The 26,858-nt window shown below is 41.6% G+C and overlaps 1 protein-coding gene across 4 annotated transcripts in view; it reads right to left on the bottom strand.

The window, feature by feature from the left end:
* LOC134533227 (zinc finger protein OZF-like) overlaps positions 1-25,124 on the bottom strand; it is a 36,205-nt gene extending 11,081 nt beyond the window's left edge. Inside the window, exons 1-6 of one of the 4 annotated variants that reach the window (XM_063370629.1) lie at positions 24,208-24,222; positions 22,750-22,812; positions 21,516-21,616; positions 6,375-6,488; positions 6,104-6,286; positions 5,715-5,802 (exon numbers count right to left, since the gene is read on the bottom strand). In XM_063370629.1, coding sequence (XP_063226699.1) covers positions 5,715-5,802; positions 6,104-6,286; positions 6,375-6,488; positions 21,516-21,536 — 406 coding nt within the window. In that variant the 5' untranslated portion in view covers positions 21,537-21,616; positions 22,750-22,812; positions 24,208-24,222. The other 3 variants (XM_063370628.1, XM_063370627.1, XM_063370626.1) reach the window with 3 other exon arrangements.
* Between the last annotated feature and the right edge of the window lie 1,734 nt (positions 25,125-26,858).

The following is a 26,858-nucleotide window of genomic DNA, read 5'->3' as shown; positions in this document are numbered from 1 at the left end:
TGTGATATTGTGTCCTTGTACGAGGAATCGGTGTTGTGATTGGACGGTGAGGTCACACCTGCCTCCTCCCTGTTTTGTGGTAGGCTGTTGCGCTATCTTGCCAGTTCTCTGCTCGATGTGAACTAAATAGGTCACATTTGGCAGTGGCTCACAGCAAAAAAAAATATGTACTAAGTGAATTAGAATTATAAACAACTACAGTTGGCACATAGCCCACGATGGTGCTTCAGTAATCTTTAAGCCGCCATATTCTGAGAATACGTTTTTCCTTGGATTGTACTGTTGACACCAAGCAACTTCGGGACTTATTGCGGTGAATTAATGTGAGGATTTAAAACATTTTGAGATCACCAAAATTAACAAACATTTCATTTTTCTAGCAGGGAAATTCAGTCAATATTCATCATAGAATTAAAAATATAAATAAACATTTTCACTTAACATTTTTAGAATATATTACTTTGTGAAGTGCTTTTGTGTGTGTTGCAAGCCAGGTCTTCTTTTAGCCGGATTGATCTGAGTTGTAATATACAAAACTTTAATACACTAACACTACCCAATTCCTTATAAAACTTAAAACAGAAAATTTTGTTGTATATCATTCTGAACAGAAAGTTTCAAGGTTTTAACGAATCCAAGATTATACAAGGGTACTACAAGTTACTGGAATGGATTCTCAGTACATATTTGATCGAGAGTTATGCTTATGAATGCAGACAAACCATTCTTCTATACCTCCGCTCAGGTTAACAAACAATGCCTTAAAGAACCAAATGCTTTCTTAGAAATGCACTTGGAAAGTACGGGTAGAGGTCATACATCAGAGTAGATGGTTTGTCATACAGGATAGGAAACATTAGAAACTTAGAATAATGGCTATCTAGTTACACCACTTCATGTATTTACATAAATAATTTTAATATGTCTCTTGATCATCGTCAATATTTGGTTAGGTTTTATAGGGAAGAATGGAATGAAAAACAAGATAAGAATGATGATATGTTGCTTGCAGCAAAAAAAATCTTCAAAAGGAATTTTGACTGTTCAACATTGGACTGCCAGAAAGAAAGTAACGAGGTCTTGAGAGATTTAAAAACCAAAGTTAAGATGCAGAGAAGTGTTTAGCTCAGGAAGAATAAAATCTCTGTTGTCTGAAACTTTACTCATACGACAGTGCTACAGATGTGATGAGTGGGGGTACATTGCCATGTTCACACTTTCACAGGTAAAGTGTTTCCGATATAGAAAGAATGTGCACTGAGCAAAATATTGTTGGGACAAACAACATTTTAATCCTCCGAGAGGATTGAGTAGTAAAACAGATGAGGGGGAAGAAGGCTAATCACAATGTATTGTTGAGTATTTGTGGATTAGTTTCCCCAAAGATAGAACTGATTCAATTATTGGATTCCACTGCCATAGATCACATTTCCAGCAGGAGGAATTTTGTTGTGGATATGAAACACAGTGAAGTTGAAGAAACAATGGGAAAGGGGTTGCCGAAGTCAAGGTATGTGGCACTGTTCAGATTAAGATCACAGATAAATGTAATGGTTGGAAATTAACCTTATAGATTTATTGTTTGTGCCTACTGTAATTTCAATTTTTTGTCTCGGCGAAATGAGAACCAAAGGTTTTTTCACAGACATAAGTGTAAATGACGCTTTAAGTTACGATCGGGACGATATTCTGTTCAAAGCTCCTGTTTCGAAAGGTCGTATAGTCTGCATGCAGAACAAGGTTCAAAGAGAATTGTTAGTGACTAAATACTGCCAATGATTGAATAAAGGTTATAAATGGCACTGCTTTAAGGAACGTAATCATGTGTCATCAGAGGCAGGGTCAAATAAGTAAGTTTGGGCAGGGAAATTAAGTTTCTCACAATGTTAATTTTCAAAACAGTAAATTTCCATTCAAATCAAATTCTTTTGTTTGCTTTCTACAAGTTTTTGAAATAGGGCTAACGGTCATTTCAGTTCGGTGGTCGGATGCTGCTTGCAGCCATTGAGTGCTGCTCTTTCCAGTCTCCTGAGATTGCCACTCGAATTAGAATGCTTGCCGCAACTCGAAGCCCTCAACTTTGTTCTAAACTATCTGTTCCCATCTGCCACATCACTTAATATATTAACACCTTTCTTGTTTTTTGTTTGGTCCTGCTTCGGGACCTACCTTGGGCAGTAGCCTAATTATTTCTTTGCTCCATTTAAGGACTTTCGAATCATATCGACAAGCACTGAACTTAGTTCCAGCCACGAGGTGACATTTACAACAAAGTATACTAATATGTACAATGCTGTCAAGCCTTCTGAACTGTTTAAATTAATTAGAAACTAAACAATCAATGTGTATAAGACCTCTGTGAATAAAAGCAATCTTACCAGGTATCATTATATATTTTCTCAATGACTTCAGATCCAATGGAATTGAGATTGAGGCAAGTTGGATGCCTTAAGAGCCCAGTTTGCTATGATCATTAGCTGTGGGCCACGTCTTGTGGTTGGAGTCTTCCACCCACATGGGTTACATCCCGACCCTGTTATGTAGAGTCTCCACTGGGTTCATTTGTCCCTCCATGTGGTGATGTCCATGGTACCCAACCGACACCTACCATAACACAAACCTCAAACCCCTGTGACATAAAAAATTGAATATTTATTTAGATTATCTAAATTTTTTACGCACATGTAGAAGGAAAGATAAGATTGTTCACATGTTGAGGGAACATGGTTTATATGTACATATTGTGTTTGTGATGATAATGTGATAATGAATGGTAACAATGACCTTGGATGATGTTATGATTTATGAAAAGCAACTGAGGTAGTATAATATTAAAGATTTTTCTACTGTAAACTGATTTCAAAGAAGTAAGAGTCAAAAAAGTTTTTGTTTTGTCACGGAATACAAAATAATTTTTTGAATAGTCACTGCACATTTTATAAAGAGTACAGTTTTTTCATGAAAAAGTTTTATGAAATGTCATGGATTATTATGAGTTAACTGCTTCAAGAAAGAGTTTACAATTTTTTCTAAATTTTTAAATATATTTTAAAGTCTGTATGCCTGAGAAAGTAAATGAAAGAAATAATTATATTTTGGATGGCATGATTTGTCAATGCCCCATGCTAAATAATTGTGTTGTATGCTGAAACATGCAAAATAATGTATATTTCTAGGTTTTGTAGTTACAGAGTTTAAGGTGGCCCGAAGTTCGAGTTATATGTTGTACTCCTAGGGTAGTAGAGTTTTCATCACAGTAGTTGTTGTCTGAAGCTGTTAGGTGGCAAAAAGGTTACCTCATTTTAAATGTTTTTTTTTTTTTTTTGGCATGAGGCCAAAGTTATTTTTTTGCCATTCTTACTCCTTATAAGGGAAAGGTAAGAAGTTGTAAGATGTTTTATCATCTGACTGGGATGCTGCAAGGACCAAATTGGCTATTTAGTGCATTCTCATTTTACTTCACTTTTGACCAGAACCTGTATCATCCCCCACTGCAACTAATCTTTTCCTTGTCGCAACCTATTACCGGGTATCACCTGTATATGTACTATCCATTTGAAGACAAACTAGCTAGTGAATTCTTCAAAGATAAAATATGTTTATGCCTAAAACTACAAACATGAAAGCCATCTAGTTAGTGCTTCACTAATCTAAATCATTGACCATAATCAACAACTTAAAAGAAATTCCTTTAAAAACGTTCACACAACAGCACGTTGAACAGTTATACTCTAAGGCTTGAGACGATGGTACCTTCAATATTATGGTGTGGTCTAAATGATGAGCACTAACTCAGGGCTCATCAACTGAGTATTTTTTCACGCTGAACAGTTATCCTCTGAGACAAGAGACGATGGGACATTCAATATTATGGTATGGTCTGAATGACTCAGTGCTCAACATATGAGTATTGTTTCATGCTGAACTGTTATGCTCCCTGGCTTGAGACGATGGGAACTTCATTAATATGGTACGGTCTGATTGATATGAGCACTAACTCAGTGCTCAACAACTGAGTATTACCAGGATATGGTATCAAACCTATGAACTTAGCAAGAGAATGATGCCTCCCAGATGATTTGCCTTACAATATTAGAAATATTCACATTATCCAAAATTATAGTGTTCCAGAATGTAAATTATTCTGTACAACTCCGTTATGTACCCACAGAGTTCCCAGTACATTAGAAAACCTAACAAAAATTGAAAGCAGAAATATTTAACTACAATGTTGTGCACCAGCTTCAGCAATCTTTCACAAAAAAATGCTGAGCTTGAATCACAACACAGTCTTCTGATTATCAAGCGCACTTGCACATTCTCAGTGGCCATCCACCACACGCTGTATCGTGCTGTGTCAAACTGCATTAGTGGCACGTCCGACCATGACCACCTCTAAGCCAGCATACTATGTAAGAACCTTGCACACAGCTTCAAGGCATTATCGCGACAAGCACCACTTATAGACAGAGTTTGTTTTATCTTAATATAATACAATAAAGAAGAAATGGAAACTTTAAAGCTTAGAATCCATTCTAACAAAACTTTTTCATAATTATTTTTAATTTTGCTAGTGTGTAAGGCAATGTCTCAGAAACATTTAAAACTGCAAATATTGAATCATAATGGGTTCTTCCTTAAAATGCTCCCATTATAGTAATAATTTCTGCCATGATAGGTGTAGCTGCTCTAAAGTTTGATCCCTAAAACACAATGCCAATCTTTTTTGACACTAACCACATAAGCCAGTTTGGGTTACATGAAGATAAATTAATGTTAGGAACATAGGAATTTAGTTTTGCACAGTTTCAAAGGAACATCGCAAATGAAAAAATGCATTATTTAAATTAGTGTGATCATAGATTCAACATAACAATATTTTTTATCCATGCCAATTTTTAATTTCTGTGCACACAAATTCGTAAATGTTTGTGTAACATTAAATATTAATAATCAATAAACTTTAGCTTACCCTTTCTTTAGTAATCATTTTATTCCTTCATTGCCTAATTAAAAAGGCAAAACAATTTATATTTGCAAAAATATTTCCTATACCAAAATATTTCCTATACCAAAATATTTCCTATACCAAAATATTTCCTATACCAGAGTGTTTTCAGCCAATGTTTATATTAAACCTTTCCGCAAGTCAGCAATCAGCAGTAGCTCTGGTGAGAAAGGCCATAAGCCTTCAAGACAAGTTAACCACGCACCTTGTTTACCATGACACACTAATGTTTATTCAAGTGTTGTTGTGAATCAGTAACAAACGACAAAAATTTCTTATTTTTGTTTATTAAGCCATAAGGTTTAGGCTTCTTTAATTTACTAGACATAAAAACATCACTTCTATATTAATTTATTAATATACCAGAAATGTTGTTGCCTAGTCAACAATGAGGCCTCTGGATTTATTTGCATTATATTTAATTTTAGATTAATTATTCTTAAAATTGGTGTTTCTATAGAAATATATTTTATAGGTATTTAACCATATAATTTTGTAAATTGTATTTAACAAGAGCTGTGTCCATAATGAAACAGCAGTCGGCAAGCACACTTTAATGGTTGGAAAACAAATTATGTTGCTTAACATACTCTTATACAGAAAATAGATAACACACTATTTTACTGAAACAATTGATGGTGATACTTTGAAGAAGAGAGTAAATTAAGTTTGGGTTAGAAGTAAACATTTTTATTTTTATACTTACAGTCACATTCTTCTGGTGATTCAGAAACAATTTGTTCTTCACTGATTGTTATCTCCTCATATTCTTTTTTTAAACATTCTTCCGTTACCTGTGTCCAAGGAATTAGGAAACACTACATTAATTTTAGAAAAATGAAATTTTTCAAAAAATATTATGGGACTCTGACAAATTTTATAACAGACAAGACAAATTGGGCCCCTAATTGTTTGACACACAGTGCGATATCTCATGAAACAACTAAAACTGAATAACAGAAACATGGCTACTGAGCAGCCTACATCAAGAGATGCCAAAAATTTATATGAACTGTGCAAGACATCAGATATTTCAAGGGCTGAGAATCATTGAGTTAATACATTATAGTACATAATTACACATATCTAACATACCTCTGTTTTAATTTTGGGAAAGGTGATATCACAAGCGGCCTTGGAGGGATCAGAGCCAAGAACAATGACACTTCCACCACTTGTATCTTTATGACTAATGTCATCTTTAACAGCATCAACATCATCTTCATGGCTAGAGTAAGTCTCAAAATTATTTCTAACTTCAAGGCTGAAATTATCTCCCTGAAAATTAAAATGGACCACAGAATTGCACACACACCAACTGAACACAGAAAACCATTATCATAAACTAATAACAGCTCAAACTTACTGCTTGCTCATTACTTTCTTGTTTTATTGTTGGGTTAACAGTTTTGTCCGATCTTTCAAGCCCTATACTCCAGCACTCATTTCCAAAAGCATCTTCGCTCCACCAATCCATTACCTAGAAGGAAAAAAACATGAATACTTTTATAAATTTTTAAAATTCTGTTGTGTACATAGTCATCTCTACTTCTGATAAAGGTCAACAAATGGTCCAAAATTGGAGTGTTTTTTGTTAGTTTTGTTGTGTTCAGTCTGGTTTTTTTCATGTCCTGGCTCTTTCAAACACTACAATGTTATGTGCATACATAATTAATAAACAGGTTAACATGCCAGACTTCAAACACAGTGTCCTGGCCGCCACAGACAGATACAGTAAAACCCTGTTAAGATGTTTATCAAGGGACTGGATGCTAAAAACTTCTTACAGATTAACTCAAAATTACAATTACCAATTATCGTCAGCATGCTGGAAAAACTATACAATTATATCAGTATATTTAATTATTTAAAATTAATTTAATTTAATAGGCACAATAAAAAAAACTATCATCAAAACACTAGCAAAAAAAACCAACATTTACTGTTTTGAAAAATACTCCCCCAGAGTTGTTTGTTTTAACACATTTTTATTCTGGAGCATCACAAAAATTGTCCAGTTCTCATAAACTCTTCCTCACACTATCTGGAACATTGGGTGTTCCATGAACAAATAACCTCAGCTTGTCCAGGTGGTCAACGGCTTCGGAGTAAGTTGGCATGGAAGTGGAATCATCTTCACTGCTGTCACCATTGCCAGTCTCATCCTCAGCTAAATCTTTATGTTGTGCACATAAATATTTGATGGTTTGTGGCTCACATGGTAGAACTGCATCATCAACTGAGACATAATCTTCAAAAGTGCATTAAAAATTTTGTTGCTCTTGAAGAGTTTTCCAATCTGCATTGCATGTAGAAAAACATGCAATTGGTTCACTGTCCTCACAAGCTTCTTCAGGGAAAATATCATTAACTCGATGAGCATCAAAGCCTGCTTTTCTGAAGCAAATGCTAATGATGGTTGAGTCAAGCATTTCCCATGAAGCAGCAAGAAAATGCATGGTGTCCAGGATGTTGATTTTATAACCACTCATTTTCGTATTTTTCAGTCTGGATATTTCTAAGGCTGGATATTTCCTAGGGATGAGCATGACAGTGATCCATGAACAGCAAAATCTTCCGATTTCTGCACCCCATCTTTACATCCAATGCTCTCACATAGTCTTCAAAAATAATGCCTGTCATCCACGTAGACTTGTTGTTTGCATACTTGCACAGTAATATCTTTATGTTGCTGAAACTCCGTGTTTTTTTTGGTTTCCCAATTACCAGCAATGGTAACTTTTCAGTGCCATCCATGTTGGCACCCAATAACACTGTCACTCTTTCCTTACATTGTTTGCCTCCATGGCATGTTTCACCTATAAAAAAGTTTTTTTCCGGAAGCATGCTGAAAAACAGACCACATTCATCGACATTGAATACATTTTTAGGTTCTAAGTCCATTATAATCACAGGCAACTTTGTGTTTAACCAACTCTGGACAGTATCAGCACTCACACTCTCAGATTCCCCACTTACAGTTCTATAGACAATACCTACTCTGTTCTTAAATCTGTTGAGTCAGCCAATCAAAGCATGAAATTCAACACCTAGTTTATGTGCTATTTGTACAGCTCTCTCCCTTAAAATTGGGCCGTTTGTCAAATTCCAAGTGCCCTCTGTTCTTTAAACCACGCCAAGAGTAAAATTTCAACTTCTTCGTATTTACTAATCTTTGTTTTTTTTACGCTTTGACAAAACATTAGTAGCCAAACGTTGGTCTTGCTTCATTATGATTCCATTCAAAGTAGATGGCAGCATCCCAAGTTTTGTAATTGTTGCCATATTTGGTATCAAAGGATTTGTATCAAATTCTGATATTTTCAGTTTTTCTTCAAATGATAACGCCTTCCATTAAATAGGTTCTCCACTACTTGTAGATGCCATTATACTCTGTTTGCCACAAAACTAAACAATTATTGTGCTTGATAACCTTAAAATCACATCTAAAAAGATTGCAAAACTAAAAAAGAGTAATAGCTGGTGGTAAATATGGTTTGTTACCACTCACCACCTCCGGCTAGCTCAAATTAGGTGATGAGTGAAACATACAGGTTACAGGTCATGAAGAAAGAAGAAATTTATACACAAAGTTCTATGTATTACCTGTTTTATTTATTTATGTAAAAATCATACCATATTCCGTACAACAGAGCACACAAAAAAAATTAAACTGTACCTTCAAAAAGGAGGAAAAACATGTAGATTCTTAATACGAATTACATTATATTGCCCGGATAAGTTCCGGGCAGCGACGGCTGGACAAAAACCCTTTGTCGCCTTGCTGTGGACTTTGCCTACGACTACGGTCAAAAAATTTCTAATTAATTAAAATGTCTGAAGAGAAAAAAAAAAGGTTGTTAGGCGTCGCCTGGACCGTAGCAGTTTTACTTTCATAAAACATTACAATATTATGTAAGCCATCGCCCGACCATGACCTGTCGTCATGGTGCTCAAACAATGACTGAATTTTACAGCCTTCCTTCCCTTTGTGCGGGCAGTGTTCTTGGCTTGCTGACGTAATTCTCAGCCAATCACGGCGCATAGCAACAGAAGCTTCCACTAAATGCTTACTTCTGTTCCCACAATGCAGCGATTTTGTCTCTTTCTCACACTCCCATGACCGTGACTCACACACCTAGCGTGTGAAACAAAGCCTCGGTCGTAGAAAAACGAAGAACTACGTCAGCATGCCTTCCCACACAAAGAAGCCAGCAAAAAGAATTACTTCAAAAATAAACTTATGAATTTTGAAAATAAAAACAATAAACCCGGAGAATTATGATCACAATAACTTCTAAAGGAAAATTTTTACATCTAACCTGAAATTTGACAAAAACATTTATAACAAATTATTCTTACTGGATTTTATGAGGAAGGCTGTAATCTGGTTTGTTACAGGTTTGCTGTGTATTCGTCACGTGTTATAACTCGAATAGGAAAAATGGCGTGCAGATGGAACAGCCTGTGTCTATACAAAAGCAAGCAGATAACTGGTCAAAAAATACACTTGTAACAGCGTGCGGAGAAAGGCAAAGTTTCGACAGTCTTTTGCAAGTTCAAATTATTTCATTATCGTTCAGAAATAAGTTAATTTTTAAAAATTAAGGATATAGTTTTAAAGTTTAAAATAAACATTATTTAATATTTTTTCCATAAATGCTGAACATATGCGGGAAGCATTTATTAACACAAACATTATAAATGGGAAAAATTAACATAGGCATATAGGGAAGTGATCAAGGGAATAATTTTGTGAACTTAATAAGCGGGAAAACTTATAATGGGGGAACATAGCGAGTTTTACTTTATACTGAGGGCTATCTTCTCGACTGCTTCACGGGGAAAGATGTTTATATGGGCGCCATCACGTGAAATGGGCATGTGGACCCCGGCCGATCCTCTCTCTCAGGGCGTGACGTGACCCATGTGGGACGAGTTACCAGCCCTATTGATTCGCTTACGTCATTCTACACTAAACCTGGCCCGCTCTAGGCGTCGGGCACGCCACACTCGTACAAAGGTTGGATTCTCGTTACGTAAAATATAACTCACGACTCAGTTAAAAATTTAGGTTTAATAACATAACTCACGCCTCCCTACACATTCTCCATTAAAACAGTAAAAAGCCTGGGCACGGATCAGTTTAGGTAAAGCATGGGCCAACCATGTGGCCATGCGCTATGAGTCTCCTGTGGACTGCGACAAAGAAGCTCTTAACGAGTTATATAAATATTTAATTAAACGTCCCACCGACCGAGTGTGGCCCCGAGGGCTAGAGATTGAAATTATTTAGGAACAAATTATAAAACAGAAATACTTGATCAGATGCACAAAGATTGCGGCCCCCGGGGTGCTGACGCGTCTACTCTCGATGGCTGTTGAAGAGGAACTGGCTACGCTACCCTCGCAATGGCGCACTTCCGCCGTACAAAAACCGTTACGTTAATTAATGATCTCGTGCCCCGGCGAAAGTGAAGATAATTACAAAACACATCATTTAATTACAAAACACAATACTCTTAATTAAAAACCATTAACACTTCTGTAATTATTTAACGTGAGACTTAAAAGAATCACAACTGAGGTCAAGTTCCGGTCCGTGCGGATTCGTCCGCGCAACGTCTGTAAAACTAGAATATATTATTAAATTAAGTAAAAGAGCATGTTGGCTTGAACACAAAAACACTGGGGCTAAAAATAAAAGGTTAAAATAATTAATTAGGTACATAATTAGGGGTGCGGCGCACTGCAGCTAAGTGCCCTCTTGCCGGGCTACCAACACACGCACACACGCACGCACAAGCGGGAGGTTTGAATAAAGATGGTGGTGTTTGGGCGGTGGCATATCGGGCTCAAAGGGGGGCGCAGGCCCGGATGACGTCAATACTAATAACGTGGTTGTATCAGGGCAAGACTCATTCCTAACCGGGGTGTGGGGAAGGTACAACGTGCATGCAGCCAGGAGGCATGCTCGGAATACATTGATAATTCTGGATGTTGCAATTGCTTACTGCAACCTCCCACCTGACCGTTGGTTATCAGGTATCCTTACCACACCCAGCCACTGATAACGTAGCCACAAATCCCCATTGTACAATATATGACACAGTGGTGAAAACATATCAATGATGTATAGGGTATAACAAGGTATTTAGTTGTATGCATTCAGTATTTATGTTTTAGAAACAATTTGCATCTCAATACATACTTAATATTCATAAATACAATTTACACACAATCAAATTATACATATGTACTTTAATTTCCATTACTGTACAACACTATAATAATTTGACTATAATATAATCAAAATTATTTTATTTATAATTTAATGTATTAAAATGCAACTAAGGCATGGTCACCTTTACTGCAACGGAGCCTGCTACACAGCTATTACAATTGTATAGTTGCAAAACGAGAAGGTAAATAATTTAAAAAAATTAGTAACAGAAAAAAGTTGACATTCTTTATGTCTAACCAGGTGCAATTAGTATCTGTCTTGATAAAACAATAGTAGTAACAGAACTCAATATTGTTTAGAGGCATTTTGTATTATGAAAAATATTTTTCATTTACTTGTAAACTGCAGAAATATAAGGAAACATTAAAAAAGATAAAGAGGCTGACAAAATTTGATGTTTGATGGAGAAAAAAGCCACAAAGTAAATTTATTCTCTTCTAAGGTTTCAAACAAAATTGCTTACTATATTAACACTAATAGAATCAGATAGTTTTACATTAGATGACGTATCTTACACAAGAACTTGTCAGTTAGTTTCTAAAGTCTAACCTAAATGTGCTCGCTGGTCTATGTAAATAAACAACACTGCAGTAGTCCAGCAATGGTATCGTAGCTTGACTCCTAACCGAAATCACTTTCAAACTAGCAGGCATAATTCTTATAAGGTATTTTAGGCACTGTGCATCAACGACTGCACATGTATCAGCTAGAGATTTATTTAGCTGGAGAATCTAAGGCAGGTCAGCCAATTGGTGTGATTTATGTATTTGCGGGTTGAGCATGGCTGCCGCTGAATATGCAGTGTCAAGATCACCTTGTACATAAATAACCCACACTAACTCTCTTTTGCTGGGAGTTAATTCTTCGCAGTACATATTCCAGGATTACAACTACATACATTAAGTTACAAATTAATAGAAGACAAGTAAAACAGAGCTTTTTGATAAATCAAAGTCTGTCACACTGCCGGTCTTGAAGGGTTTACTATTATTTAGGACTGCTACTTGACCTGGAAAAACAGGACAAATTTTAAAATAAATAAATAAATAGATTATATGTTTTCATAACTGTAAATACACTAACACTAATCAATTTCTTAGACAACATATAAAAATAATATTAATTACATAAATATTAAATGAGCTGTAAGGCTCACTTCTACGGCGAGGCCCAAAAGGACTCAGAGTCAGTAGAGCAGTTCGTGGCAAACAAGCTGCGGCTGTACCGGCGCATAGCCCCAGGAGAAGACCCCGAGCAAGCTTTGCCAGTAGTTACTGCATTAATGCGAGAAGAATCGCAACCATTCCTCAGGCCATACTGCAATGGGACGGTAGAGGACTTTGTACGACAGGCAACAGCTACAGAAGGCAACCTAAGACACCTCCTGGGACGTCGGACCGGGACAACTATCCCCGAACGAGGACCCAGACATCAGGTTGGAGTACCTGCAGGGACAAGCAAGGCCATACCGCAGGAACGTCCATGGCGGACAGCGACACAGGCGATCGAGGGCCCACCTGGTGGGACAGACCAGAACACATCTCCAGAATGGCGGAATGCAGGCAATCGGCGCGATGGAGGCTGACCACCACACTGCCGTCTTGGATGCCCACAGGGGACTTATCACTGGCATCAGGACTGCCAGAGACACCAACAGCAACAACAACCAGCGGGAAACGGGCTGTAGGACATACAGACTTACCCCCGCACCAGCCAATCCTCTGCCACAAGCCACAGAGAACAACATTGAACAACTGGGGCAGCTCACCACGCTAGAAAACCGACTGATGCGGATCCCCATCACCCTGAACGGGAGACAGACTGCCGCACTTATAGACACAGGGGCGAGCCATGTGTTCGTCGCCCAGAACTGTGTACCACCCGCAGATATCACACCCAGACGCTGTGCCCTGTGCCTTGCTACGAACACTGGAACCAGGACAGCCATTGGAGATGCCATCATCACAGTGGGTATACGAGAGATGGTGACCCAAACTCCAGCAGTCGTGGTAGAAGGACTCAGAGAAGATTTGGTACTCGGACAGCCATGGTTGGTAGATCAGGATGCCTTGATTTCGCCAGCATCAAGCCTGGTAAATTTAGAAAAACGTGAGCGCCTGGCAGTATATACACTAGGAAGCATACCACCTTCCCACAGACCACACGACCACAGGCCAAGAGACACGACCTGTCGCCTGCTCACTTTGGGAGAAGATGATAACCCACCTCCAGCGGACCTCATCGAACTCAAACAACAGGTTCTCGACGCCCAACGCACCTCCCCAGATGCTGAGTGTCGACGAGCAAAGCAAGCGGAAGGACTAGATGTGATATGGACCATGAGAGAGGGCATGTTGTGTACGAAGGGGATAGGAAACAACCAGGAGTCGCGCATCTACGTACCACCAGAAGCACGGGAAGCTGTTCTGCGCTTCATGCACCAACATGACCTGGCAGGACATCCAGGAGCGGACCAACCAGCCAGCACTACCACTGGCCCGGCATAGCCCGGGACATATGGGAGTATGTAAGGACCTGTGAGAAGTGCCAGGAGCGAAAGGCACGGCGGAGTGATGGGACCGAGCAGCAGCAGCCACGCTTCCCCACTACCCCATTCTAGTCCATCGCACTTGATGTTATGGGGCCGTATCCCCATATTGCGCCCGAGGGAAGAGGTTCCTGGTGGTAGTCACGGACCTCTTCACACGATGGGTAGAAGCATATCCTACCAGTAACATCAGAGCCAAAACCATTGCAAGAATCCTGCAGACGGAATTCTTTCCACGATGGGGATACCCCAGGGACCTCCTGACGGACAATGCCAGCCAGTTCATTAGAAGGCAGTGGCAAGAATTATGTCGGGCATGGCAAGTGGAACACCGGACTACGCCGGCTTACCATCCACGAGCCAACCCAACGGAGAGACGTAACCAGGAGCTGAAAGTCCAAATGCGCATACGTCTGGGGGACGACCATACCACATGGGACGAACACATAGCAGAGGCCCTGTTCTGCATCTGCCGCAGGACCAATGCAGCCACAGGAATGTCCCTGGCACAAATGGTCCGTCACAATCTGCCCATGCCGGGCGAATGGACGGCCCACGGAGTGACAGATGAAGGGGAAGACCCTGAGGATCACTGTCGGCGGCAAGAGATTGAGCTGACAACAGCACGAGAACACCAGAGGGCCTACACTCAGCAGATAACCCTGCAGACCACACAACAACCACCAGAGCTACAGCCAGGTGACCACGTGTATGTCCGCACACATCCCCTGTCCAACGCAATTAGGAACTACTGCGCTGGACTGAGCCCCAGGTGGTCGGGACCACACCGCATCCAGAAACGACTGAGTCAAAGCACTTATTTGGTGCGCCAGGGTAGACAAATGCGAAAAGTACACCGGGACCACATCCTGAATACAGCACTCCCGGAAGGTGCCAATGCCATGGAGGACCCTACCCCATATGTGACGGGACCGATGCCGGACAACCACCAATCGGTCACACCCCAAGGAAGACAGCATCTGTTCCAGGGAACACCGAGCCCAAGGACAAGAATGGAGAGGCCTGCAGAAGCCCCTGCCACGACTCCGAGGCGACAGCACCAGAGGCATCCAGCACGAACGCAGATCCTTGATGTCACTGCGACACCAGAGGCGGGCATAGGCACCACGGAGGAGCAGCCCCTGGTGACAGGACCAGATTGCATTGAGACAACAGAACCACCTTCCCCTACCCGAGGCGGATGGGGGCATGGTGCCTACCTCGCCGATGCCGAATTCCGGGTCAAGGTGGAGGAACCAGCTGAGACAACCAGAGACACCGCCGACGACGACGCCGGCCCCCACTGTACCTGGCAGATTACGTCACAGGCAGCGAACTGGACACACTGGTGAATGGCGACCCAGGGAGTCCGGAACCGGCAGGCCGGCCCTGACGCTCGCAACTACGAGGAGAGAAGGCATCATGTGCCTGCTGGAGGGCGCGCAGACGGCCTAGACCCGGGCTTTTCCAGGGAGGGGGGGGGGGGGGCCGTCTGACGTCGTACCTCCTCTTTATTTAAACAAAAACCCGGGTCACAACCCTGTCCGTGGCACAATATTCCAGCCATGGCCCTGGTATAGTAGGGCCGCGACGTCTTGGCGGGTCGACTCCCTAGAGCTCAGCGACCTTGTAATCGACACGTCCCGCCTTGTCTGCTCTGCAGATAACAACGGCCTGGAAGTCTTCATGCCGTTCCGAAAACATTGGTCGAGAACAATCTCACGTACGGTGCAACACAGCGCAGATCTTAATGATACAAAGATGCGATAATGCTTTACGGTAATTTATTATTTAAAGGTAGTGCACCATTTGCTCTACTGGGCAGCTTAGTTAAACATAGTTAAACATAGCTATACAATTCTTTAAAGTTAAGAACTAAATTTGTAACTGTGGGTTGCTGTAGGAAACACAATTAATTAAGACTTGCATGTAACTCCCTCGCTGATGCTTACTTTTCCATTTGGTTTGGCTGAAATGTGAAGACGATCGACATGACACTTTCACGCACTTCAAGAACCTTACCACTTTTATGCACACGGGTTGGTATTTTTTCCATAACAGCACTCTGAAAGAACCATTTTAGTCATTTAGAGGGGGCCGAAAACCATATTTATAACAAACCATCCTCGCGTATTTTATAGTTCCCTGTTGTGCTTGCTTTATAAACAAGAGAGGCTCCGGGAAGGAAGCCTTGCGTAGAACCAGCGCTTACAACTAACTATCAGTCTGTGCGCTGCATTTGCTGTTGCCATTACCTACACCTTCAACGTCACCTTTCTTTTGCCAACATTTCTGAAAGGTTAAATTAGTGTCAACCCAGGATTCATCCATGTCAAATATCTTCTTCCCAGCCTCCCTGCACTGTTTCATCTGAGTCAGGTACTGTGATCGCCAAGCAACGTCAGATCTTTCGAGAAGAAGAATTCGCTTATTTTGGCTTCTTTTCCACACAAAACCCATTTCTTAGAGTATTTTACGCAGCGATGTCTTTCCCTAACTCCATCCGATTTTTTCTTTCAAAACTGGCAGTAGTTTCCTTTTTTGTCGTTTTTTTACTGCATAAAATTCGTGGCTAGTGTCTCTGATCACTCTTCTATCAAAGTCATCAACTGACAACAAACGTTTCCCAGTTTTTTTTTTGGCTTGAAATGAATAATTAAACATGAGAGGCTGTTTAACGGTCAAATAAAGGAGTGATATATATATATATATATATATATGTAAATATAAACATATAAATTGTAAATAAATAATGTATTAATATAATATACATTAATATATATAATAAAATCATATATATCTTAAAATATATAATGCAATATATAATGTATATAATGTAATATAATATCATGTAATATAATGCAATATAATGTGTAGCAATATCGGCTACACTTGTAGATAAAAAATATTCTAACAAGCGGTGCAGAAAGTTTGGAAAATTGCCAAATGCAAAACAAACAAACCGCGGGTGAAATTACGGGGAATGCGTTGAAAAACTTATAATGTTGTTGTTTGTTTTTTTATTTGGCGTCTCTCTGTTGTGTTTTCGGATGCGCGAAACTGATCTTTGGCTTATACCTGTGTATCGCGCAGCTCTTTCGGTTACATTTGTTAGAGGTACTAGCAGACATTTGTTGGCTGCTTCTTCATCACAACACTGGATTACACTACTTATAATTTCCCTCTCCCCACTATGTATTACTTTATTGTATCTTGAACATCCTGCGTCGGGCTCCATTGTTCACTTCAGACTGAGAGCGTGGCACCTGATGTTTTTGCTATGAACCGCATAGCGGCTGATGTGCGCGCGCAGCTGCTTCCCCTCTCATTTACTCTTCCCCGCTTCCCCGCAAAACGACACGCCAAGACGTCGCGGCCCTACAGTAGTGCCACCACTCATCACCAGATGGCAGTTGTAAATATAAAGAGACAATGTATTATAGTTATGTTATATATGTTATTATTGTAAATATTTATGAAGATTATTAAGTGTGTATTGTAAGTATGTTTTGTAGACTTGTAAATAATATTGTAAATGCAAAAGATCCAAAGGGATAGGAATATGTAAAATTTTAACACAAATGATTGTAGAAGAAACGTGTATAAATTGTGCGGGCTAACAAGCATAGACAGCTCTCCTCTCCCAGTCAATCTGGGAGAAGAAACACCATTATAAGCTCTCCTCTCCCAGCCAATCTGGGAGAATAAACACCAATACAAGAAATAGTCGAATTATTGGAATACCCCTCTCTCCTTCTCCTCAGCTAGTGACTATTAGTGAGACCGCGGGATTCCTTCTTTCTCTCATCCTACCTCTCTCTGCCTACCCATCCGCTAGCGACTCTTTGTGAGACCGCGGGCAATCCTCTGCTAGCGACTCTTTGTGAGACCGCGGGCATCCCTCTCTCCCACTACCAACCTTTCCACTAGCGACTCTTCGTGAGACCGCGGGCATTCCTCTCTCCCACTACCAACCTTTCCACTAGCGACTCTTAGTGAGACTGCGGGCTTCCTACTCTCTCTCTCTCTCTCTCATCCTACCTCTCTCTGCCTACCCATCCGCTAGCGACTCTTTGTGAGACCGCGAGCAATCCTCTGCTAGCGACTCTTCGTGAGACCGCGGGCATCCCTCTCTCCCACTACCAACCTTTCCACTAGCGACTCTTCGTGAGACCGCGGGCATTCCTCTCTCCCACTACCAACCTTTCCACTAGCGACTCTTAGTGAGACTGCGGGCTTCCTACTCTCTCTCTCTCTCTCTCATCCTATCTCTCTCTGCCTACCCATCCGCTAGCGACTCTTTGTGAGACCGCGAGCAATCCTCTGCTAGCGACTCTTCGTGAGACCGCGGGCATCCCTCTCTCCCACTACCAACCTTTCCACTAGCGACTCTTCGTGAGACCGCGGGCATTCCTCTCTCCCACTACCAACCTTTCCACTAGCGACTCTTCGTGAGACCGCAGGCATCCCTCTCTCCCACTACCAACCTTTCCACTAGCGACTCTTCGTGAGACCGCGGGCATTCCTCTCTCCCACTACCAACCTTTCCACTAGCGACTCTTCGTGAGACCGCGGGCTTCCTACTCTCTCTCTCTCATCCTACCTCTCTCTGCCTACACATCCGCTAGCGACTCTTTGTGAGACCGCTGGCAATCCTCTGCTAGCGACTCTTCGTGAGACCGCGGGCATCCCTCTCTCCCACTACCAACCTTTCCACTAGTGACTCTTCGTGAGACCGTGGGCATCCCTCTCTCCCACTACCAACCTTTCCACTAGCGATTCTTCATGAGACCGCGGGCATCCCTCTCTCCCACTACCAGTGGCGAGGCGTGAGGTTTACATGAGGGGAAGCAACAACTCCGTTCACATCAAAACATGATTGGGGGGTGGGGGTGTTCCGGGTGCCCTCCCCCGGGAAAATATGGATTTCAAGGTACAAAATGGTGCTATTTAAGTAGTTTTCTTAACCGAACATTGACTATTCCACAGGTAGAAAAATTGACATTTTTTTAAAATAAATTATTTTAAAAAAATAATGTTTGACTTACATTATTCTGATAGTAAAATACCTACTCTACATTCCTTATATACTAAGTGGGAGTGTAGTATCATCGATATCTGGTACAAAATATATAAACAGACAACACATGGCAAAGTAAGTACTTAAAATAAAGAGAAGAACCTAATAAAAATGTACTAGAATAGTAAAAATTAAATCTTGGTATTTTTTGTACCAACACAAAAGAAATTATCTTCACACGTGATCAGAAACTCTGTTAACTGGTACGTGTATCAAGAAACTGGCACGTCAATCATTCCTGAAACGCCACGATTTTTTTTTCCTAGCCTAAATTATTCTAAGTGTGTAAGGGGAGGGTCCTGGTTAGGGGAGGACCTAAGTGTGTCTCAGGCCGAAGCCTATACACTCTACCATACGGGTTTTTAACCATGCAGGTCAAGGGCGCGTGCATCATGTGCTAATTGGGGTTTACTGGCCAGCCATGGCTGCGATTGGCGCCATGACTGACGCCCCATTGGTCGCCTAGCTTAAAATCTGGCTAATGTGACCCAGGTAAAACCTGCATAGACACAGGGAAAACCCTGGGCCGGGTCATGCAGGGATCAATTAACATGCATTAAGCAAGCAGGTAACTACTTGACAAGTGGGAAGAAGGGTCCAGGTAAGAAGAGTTGGAGGGGCTGAAAAATCAACCATGCTGGAGTTGGGTGATTGGGCCTTGCGGCCCGCATTTAAATGTTGGGTACTCCTGGGTTATTATTAACCAGGGGGGCATGCGCCCCCAGGGGCGGGCGACTTCACTCGTCAGCCCAGCCCAGCTGCCCAGGCAGCCACAGTTAAAACAGAAGTGGGCAGACGAGCCAGTAAACCGGCTCGAACTGCTGGCTCTCGGAGCAAAAGGCAGCCTGACATTGCACCATCTTCATCTTCCTTCTTCCAGTCAACAGCCAACAACCTTTCAAGCCAGGGTGGGGGTAAGTCGTTCAGGCGAAATAAGTATCTTGCGAGTCGGACCCTCTTGTCCTCCAAAATCCCGGGTCGGTTGAAGGTCGCGCCGCCCAGGCTACCACTGGCTCCAACAGGGCCCCAACTTAAAGGCGCCGCCATTTCTTCCTTCAGAGTTACGATGCTGTTCAGTTCCGTTGCGCGCGCGGCAGTTCACAGCTCCGCAATTTCCAGCCCGCAGTTCGTCTACACTTTGCATCTAGGGCACATCGAGCTCCCCTGCGGTGCCTTCGCCAACGGAACTGCTTTCTGCCACGCGCCGAGCTGCATTCAGGCTACCTTTCACCCCGATAGCCGTAATAACGACTCCACAGGCCGGCCATTGGTCCGCGGACTGCTATTGGTTATTCATAGTCACCCCAGCGAGATTGCAACTCTCGAGCTGGGATCCCGTATCCGCCACCCGCGGGACGCGGTCTGTAGCAGTTGGCACTGCTAGGCCGCCTCCCGTACGCCCACAAATCCCCCACGCACTGCCAGCCAACAGCCCGCGGGAAAGATGCGCGCGCCCCGAGAGATGACCGCCGACTGAAACGCGACCTCGCCACCTGCCCTGCCGAACTGTGGCGGACATAGCCGAAGCAGTCGGCGGAAGAATTCCACCGTCTGCTTCGGCCATGTTCGCTTCAGTTCGGCAAGAAAGCGCTACCTTCGTAGCTTCTACCACGTGTTTTTACAGCCAATCCCCTCCCTGAACCTTTGTACCATGCCACCCACCCTTCCGAAAGGAAACTACTGCGGCAGCCTTCCTGCTGAAAGCGGTCCTACCAGCGCTTCTAAACCTAGCAACGCTTCTATAACAGCATGTTTTGTGTGTCAACGAGTTATTTTCTTATAGCGCACAGTACTGGGTCCCAAGAAGATAGTGTAAAAAATACATACACCTAACGGCACGAGCCAAAGTAAAATACTATTCTGAATAAAATATTTATTTAAAAAATACAATGTCTGCAAACTGCCTAAGTAAGCACTGCTTTGCCTTGCTTGCCCTGACGAGACGCCACTGCCCACTACCAACCTTTCCACTAGCGACTCTTCGTGAGACCGCTGGCATTCCTCCTCCCACTACCAACCTTTCCACTAGCGACTCTTCGTGAGACCGCGGGCTTCCTACTCTCTCTCTCTCTCATCCTACCTCTCTCTGCCTACCCATCCGCTAGCGACTCTTTGTGAGACCGCGGGCATCCCTCTCTCCCACTACCAACCTTTCCACTAGCGACTCTTCGTGAGACCGTGGGCATCCCTCTCTCCCACTACCAACCTTTCCACTAGCGACTCTTCGTGAGACCGCGGGCATCCCTCTCTCCCACTACCAACCTTTCCACTAGCGACTCTTCGTGAGACCGCGGGCATTCCTCTCTCCTGCTCCCAGACTTTCCGCTAGCGACTCCTTGTGAGACCGCAGGCACCTTCCTTGTCAGCACGTCCTCGGTCAGCTGCACTGGGCCAAACGGTCCACTCCCGCCTCAGAGTGTGAAGCTACTCTACCCAAGAGCTGGCGCCGGGCAAACATCACGACTACCGAGCGACCGAGCGACGTCCACCCCGTCTCCACATCTTCACCAGAGACGAGGCCGCGACAATATATTACATATATACATGTATATTATATACCTATATAAACACCAAACTAGAGAATTACACAATCTACCTTAAAATATAATTACAAAATTTTGTAAGTGCTACTCACCTTTTCAGTGACAGAAGTCATTGCTGATACACTTTCCCTACATCTGGTTGTGTTCAGTAGTCTCGGAATTATTTCCCAGTAATCAAAGGCGTGATCTTTTCCTGAGAAACAAATATATAATCCATCAGTACATTATTGCATCAGACATAACAAACCAATGCTGTTTTCCATAACACATGAGAGACAATGCGGGATAAATCAATTTGCACAAACCCCATTTAAATTCCATTTAATTTTAAAATTTGTACTAAGCATGCACACACATTGTGGTAGCTTCTACACATCTGTTGTACAACCATTTTCACTATATAAGCACATGTCAAATATAACGTATAACAGTTTTAAAAAAATTGCTTTATTTTGTTTATTGTAGCACAGGAAAATAGCTTCTAGGGATTATATAAGTTATGTAAAATGAGGAGCCAAATATTAAAAGGAAAGTTGTTTCATATTATGGCAAAGCTTGCAATAGGTAATAAAAACTTTTAATAAAAAAAATTATATTTAATAGTTAAAAAACCTAAATATTATTATTCACCACAAGCATGAATATCAATACCAGGGGTGCCCACAAGGGGGGGTAACGACGCAGACTGCGTCATTAAAATTTCAGGCGGGGGGTGGTTAAAAGACGAGAAAAATGTATATATTATTTACATAATTATAGCTTCTAATGTGAAAATACGTTTCTGGTGCTTTAATAATTGAAAGGGATCTTGTAAATCAAATTGGCAACCCCTCAACAAAAGCAGTTTGGCATCTGTCGGTTCAGGATGCAAATATTACCTGATATGACCAAAATTATTATTAGAAAATCAGTTTTAATGAATTTTAATTTAATTATATTTTATTAAAATATAATATTAAAAAAGTATAATATTATAAAATCATTGAGTAAATCATTGAGAAAATGGCATAAAAAATTTCGGGGGGGGGGGGGGGTGCATCATTAGGTTAGGGGGGGGTGAGTCATAGTGTTTGGGGGGGGGGGGGGGGGGCACCTCTGTCAATACACATGAAATACTAATATATTAGATTTGTTTTGGCTCACACATCGCTACAGACAAACAAAACTGCTTGGCATTGGAATTCTAAAGGGGAAATTAAAAGAAACATAGTTCATAATAAGGTATCATATTTCAGTGCAAAAGATATAGTCCAAAAAGCTACTGGCATTCACCCGCCCTGTATGACTACCCAAACACTTTTTCTTATACTTTCGGATTTCACTAACCTGAACACCGCAGAACCGCCCTGGAGACAACCAGGAAGGATGGACACCTGGTCTGCTATAAGGCTATACCACCCATGTTAGATTACAGTAATCAACCCTCTGTTAATGTATGTCAACATTACTCAAAATTTCGTCCCTATACACAGGTCTTGACCTCTGGCATAAAGACGAACACCGTCCTCGCCAAAAGACCAAACTCCTCGCAACCCTAACAACCCAGGAAGCTTCTCCCCTCGGGGGGGGGGGGCCACACATAACAACATACGATTACAAAGGAAACTAATCATACACGCAGACGAAATGGCGCGGTCGATAAATTAGAGGACACCCAGGCTTTTTGTTAATATGTGGCAGAGTGCTCCGTAGACCCGTGTTCCCCGTACGAAGCTATCTGCAAAATCCCAGTTAACCGAATACTGCACCACACCTCATGGTCAGGTGGATGAGAACGAACAATAGGAATATGTGAGCTACGTACGCAATATTGATTGTGTAGGTGCTGTGGTTGATAAGCTTGCAGCAGTCATGTTTAATGACTGGTAATTGAAGGTGGCGATGGTCCCCTGGATTGGAATGCATCCAGGCCCACTACTGGCTGAAAGACCACAAATGTAGCTCAAATTTTTTTTCCTAACCTAAATTAAAACTAAGTGTATTTGGGAGAGGTCTGGGTTAGGGAGAGACTCTAAGTGCGTCTCAGGCCGAAGCCTATACGCTCTATACATGCAGGGGTTAGCCATGCGGGAGAGGGAGCATGCATTGTGTGCACGGTCTAAGAAGGGGAGGTCTGGACACTCCCCAACCAGGCCAGCATGCAAAAGTGGCACACCTAATGTCTCCGTAGTTCCACTCCGCTCCACCATCTGACGTGTAGCGCTGGTTGTTCTGCGGTGGTATTTTAAGCTTTGTTGTTATGAACAACTCAACATAATAATCATTTAAATTTTCATTTAAATGTTTAAAATACATTAATCTCCAGATATCGATACAGTATTAAATTAGATGTGTTTATTTTTTATAAGTTTGGGAATTATTTCATAAATTAGGTCAAATAGGTTACGAAGTATAGTTTCCACATTGGCATTGGCGGGAAGCCGGGCACTTCATTGTGAGCGAGGAGCATTGATTGTTAGTAAAGAGAATAAGCGTATATTATTTTAATTGTGAAAATGCCTAACCACTGTGTTGCACCTGGGTGCAAAACAAATTATCAGGCAAAGTCGGACGAGAAAGTTGCAATATTCCGAGTTCCCAATGATGACAATGTTAGGCAATTGTGGCAGAAAGCAATTCCATGAGACAAGTTTGTACTTAAAAGATCCCATTATGTATGCGAAAAACATTTTGTGGAAGACGACATTCTCACAAAAAAGGAACACAAAGATCAGTTCGGAAACGTCATTGGAATAGTAAGTTAAATTTTATTATTTGTATGAATGTAGTCTAAAGATTACTTACCTATTTTTGTATAGGCCCGACTTTTTTAAAAATGGAATGTATGATGTCGAATTTTATTAATGACCAGCACAACCCTGATAATACTTGTTTGTAAGTAGTTTGACAATACACCATTTTTTATTAAAATACAAAATTTGCAAAACGAGTGCGGACTCTTCTTTAAAAAAATAATAAAAATCCCAAAATACTTTTATTCAGTGCTCTAAACTTTCCTTTGTTATTTCAAAAGGCGCAGCTACGGAATTCCAACTCGTTTAGGAGTAATCGCCGTTTGTAATTTCATTCATGCGGTCGAAGAAATTATTTTTGTTTGCTGTGTATGTGCGTCTTGCTTGTTTTCGACAACTTATAAAAACATATATATTTTTTATTTGGATATTGTAAGGCAATGTAAATTAAAAAAAAATTAAAAATACGTTCCTACTATGCACCAAAGCTGAAGCGTCAACACTTGACATGAGACACAAAACATTGACGATGGCACTTATTTGTGTAGCAAATAATGTGTTGTAAATGCAGGTTTGGTATTGTTATTCAAATACTTAAATCACCCAAGTTATGTAATTTGATTTAGCCTTTAATTTTAAATGTTAAAATATAGTGTAATTATATTAAAATTCATTGCAGAGCATCAAATACTGTCTAAACTCTCTACGTTTGTAATTATGGAGTAGAGGGCCACCATGGAAATAAAAAAGTAAAAAAAAAACTTATTTTTACTTCCTTACATGATTCCTGATCATTCTGCAAAACGGCATTGCGATATTTTCAGTAATTTTCATTTTTTAAAGTTTTATAGACATTAACATATTAGGTTGCGGAAATGTGGCCCTATGCCCGATTATCACGTTACTGTGCGTCCTCCGGCGATGATTTTAAACTATCGTTGTATCGTATATTATTTACCCCTTGTTTGTTTTTCACGAGAATTGACATATTCATCATAAGGCCTAGTGATATATTTCCACCGCAAGACACCTAGCGCTAGAGTTGAATAGCGGACGTCGAACGAACTATGGAGACAGTAAGTTGTCACTTTTATCTGGCGAGTGTCCAGACCTCCCCTTCTTAGACCGTGATCGTGTGCTAGGAGGGGGATTGGCCAGCCATGGCAGCAATTGGCGCCATGACTAACTCCCCTCACTGACTATTCTAGACTAAAACTAGATAAGTTGGGCCCAGGTAAAACCTGCATAGACACAGGGAAAACCCTGGGCACTTACATGTGGGATGCAAAAAATTCATGCATTATTGGCAAGCAGGTTGTATACGGGAAACAGAAGGATGGTTCAGGATAAAGAGTTGGACAGAGTAGAAAAGAGTCTACCATGCGGGGGTTGGGGGCTTGCACATTGCTGTGCGCATTGTTTGGGCAGTACTGGTTGTTTCGGGGGCGACTTTAGTCGTTTCCCGCCTGGCTGCCAGCTAGCCAAGTGAAGTGAAAAAAAAATTTAAATTTAATTATATGTCCGCAGCACCCAGGTTGCCCCAGTTGCCACAGCCATGCATGCAGACACGTTGTGCTGCCAGCCTGGGCATGTCAATCATTGGCTAGTCCAATGTTTTTATTTGCACCGCAGGATGTGGTCAGACACATGGTCAAACACCTATAAACCATTGGTGAGTCTACTCACTTATATAGATAAAAAATACGCATTTCTAAAAAAAGTGGGTAAATTTTGTAGCCAATGCTACGCGGATACGCACTCCAATGTACTCGGCACAAAGCTGAAGGCATTATTGGCTTACTGTGTCGTGCGTCTGTGTCTGTCGGGCCTCGCTGCTGGGTTACAGCTCAGCTAGTGTACTGGGAGTGGTGGGATCCGACACATTATGCTGCCAGCCTGGGCATGTCAATCATTGGCTGGTCCAATGTTGCTTATTTGCACCGCAGGACGTGGTCAGGCACATGATCAGAATCCCATTAATTAATTCTTAAAATTATACTTAAAAAATAGTATGTTTAATTCTAAATCTGGAGCTGCCAGAATACGAGTGTCGATCTGCGCAGAATTTTCTCGCCAGTCCGCAACCGCGGTGTTGGGGTCTGGCCTCGGCTGCGTGCAGGTGCGCTGTGATTGGCCAGAGCTACCAGCCAATCACAGGCCACTATGGGGGTCGGTGCGCCAGGATGGATTTCGGGCGTTTGTATTTTTGTGCAACGTCTGGATCATAGTTACCAAGTGAGGAAACATGTGGGTTTAAATTGTTTTCGCATTTATCATAGAAAGTTTTTTGTTGTGCGAATGTAAAAGTCTTGCAGAGTTTCCGACTCGGTTTCCCTATGCAGTGCTTCTACTGGACAGTACGTCGGGGCATCGGTAGCGATTCGAATACACCTGTTATGTATTCGCTGTAGTTTGAGTAAGTGTTTGGGGCAGCTGTTGCCCAGACTGGGGCTGCATATGTGATTATTGGGCGAATTAGAGCTTTGTACAGCAGTAGGCCGGTTTTGACCTTGCTGCCGCATCGCCTGTTCATGACTGGATATAGTGCACTAATCCTAGCCTGCGCTTGCGTTCGCTTAGTGTCAATGTGGTGGCGCCAGAGTAGCTTCCTATCCATGTATACGCCTAGATATTTCCCTACGTCCTTATGTGGTGTTAGTTCGTCAAACAAACGTATTTGCGGCCTATGTTGTGCTGGCGGGA

The sequence above is a fragment of the Bacillus rossius genome, chromosome 6, assembly GCF_032445375.1.
Source record: "Bacillus rossius redtenbacheri isolate Brsri chromosome 6, Brsri_v3, whole genome shotgun sequence".
Taxonomy (NCBI): Eukaryota; Metazoa; Arthropoda; class Insecta; order Phasmatodea; family Bacillidae; genus Bacillus; species Bacillus rossius.
Note: the sequence above shows the minus strand (reverse complement) of the source record. Positions and strands in the feature narration are given on the sequence as shown.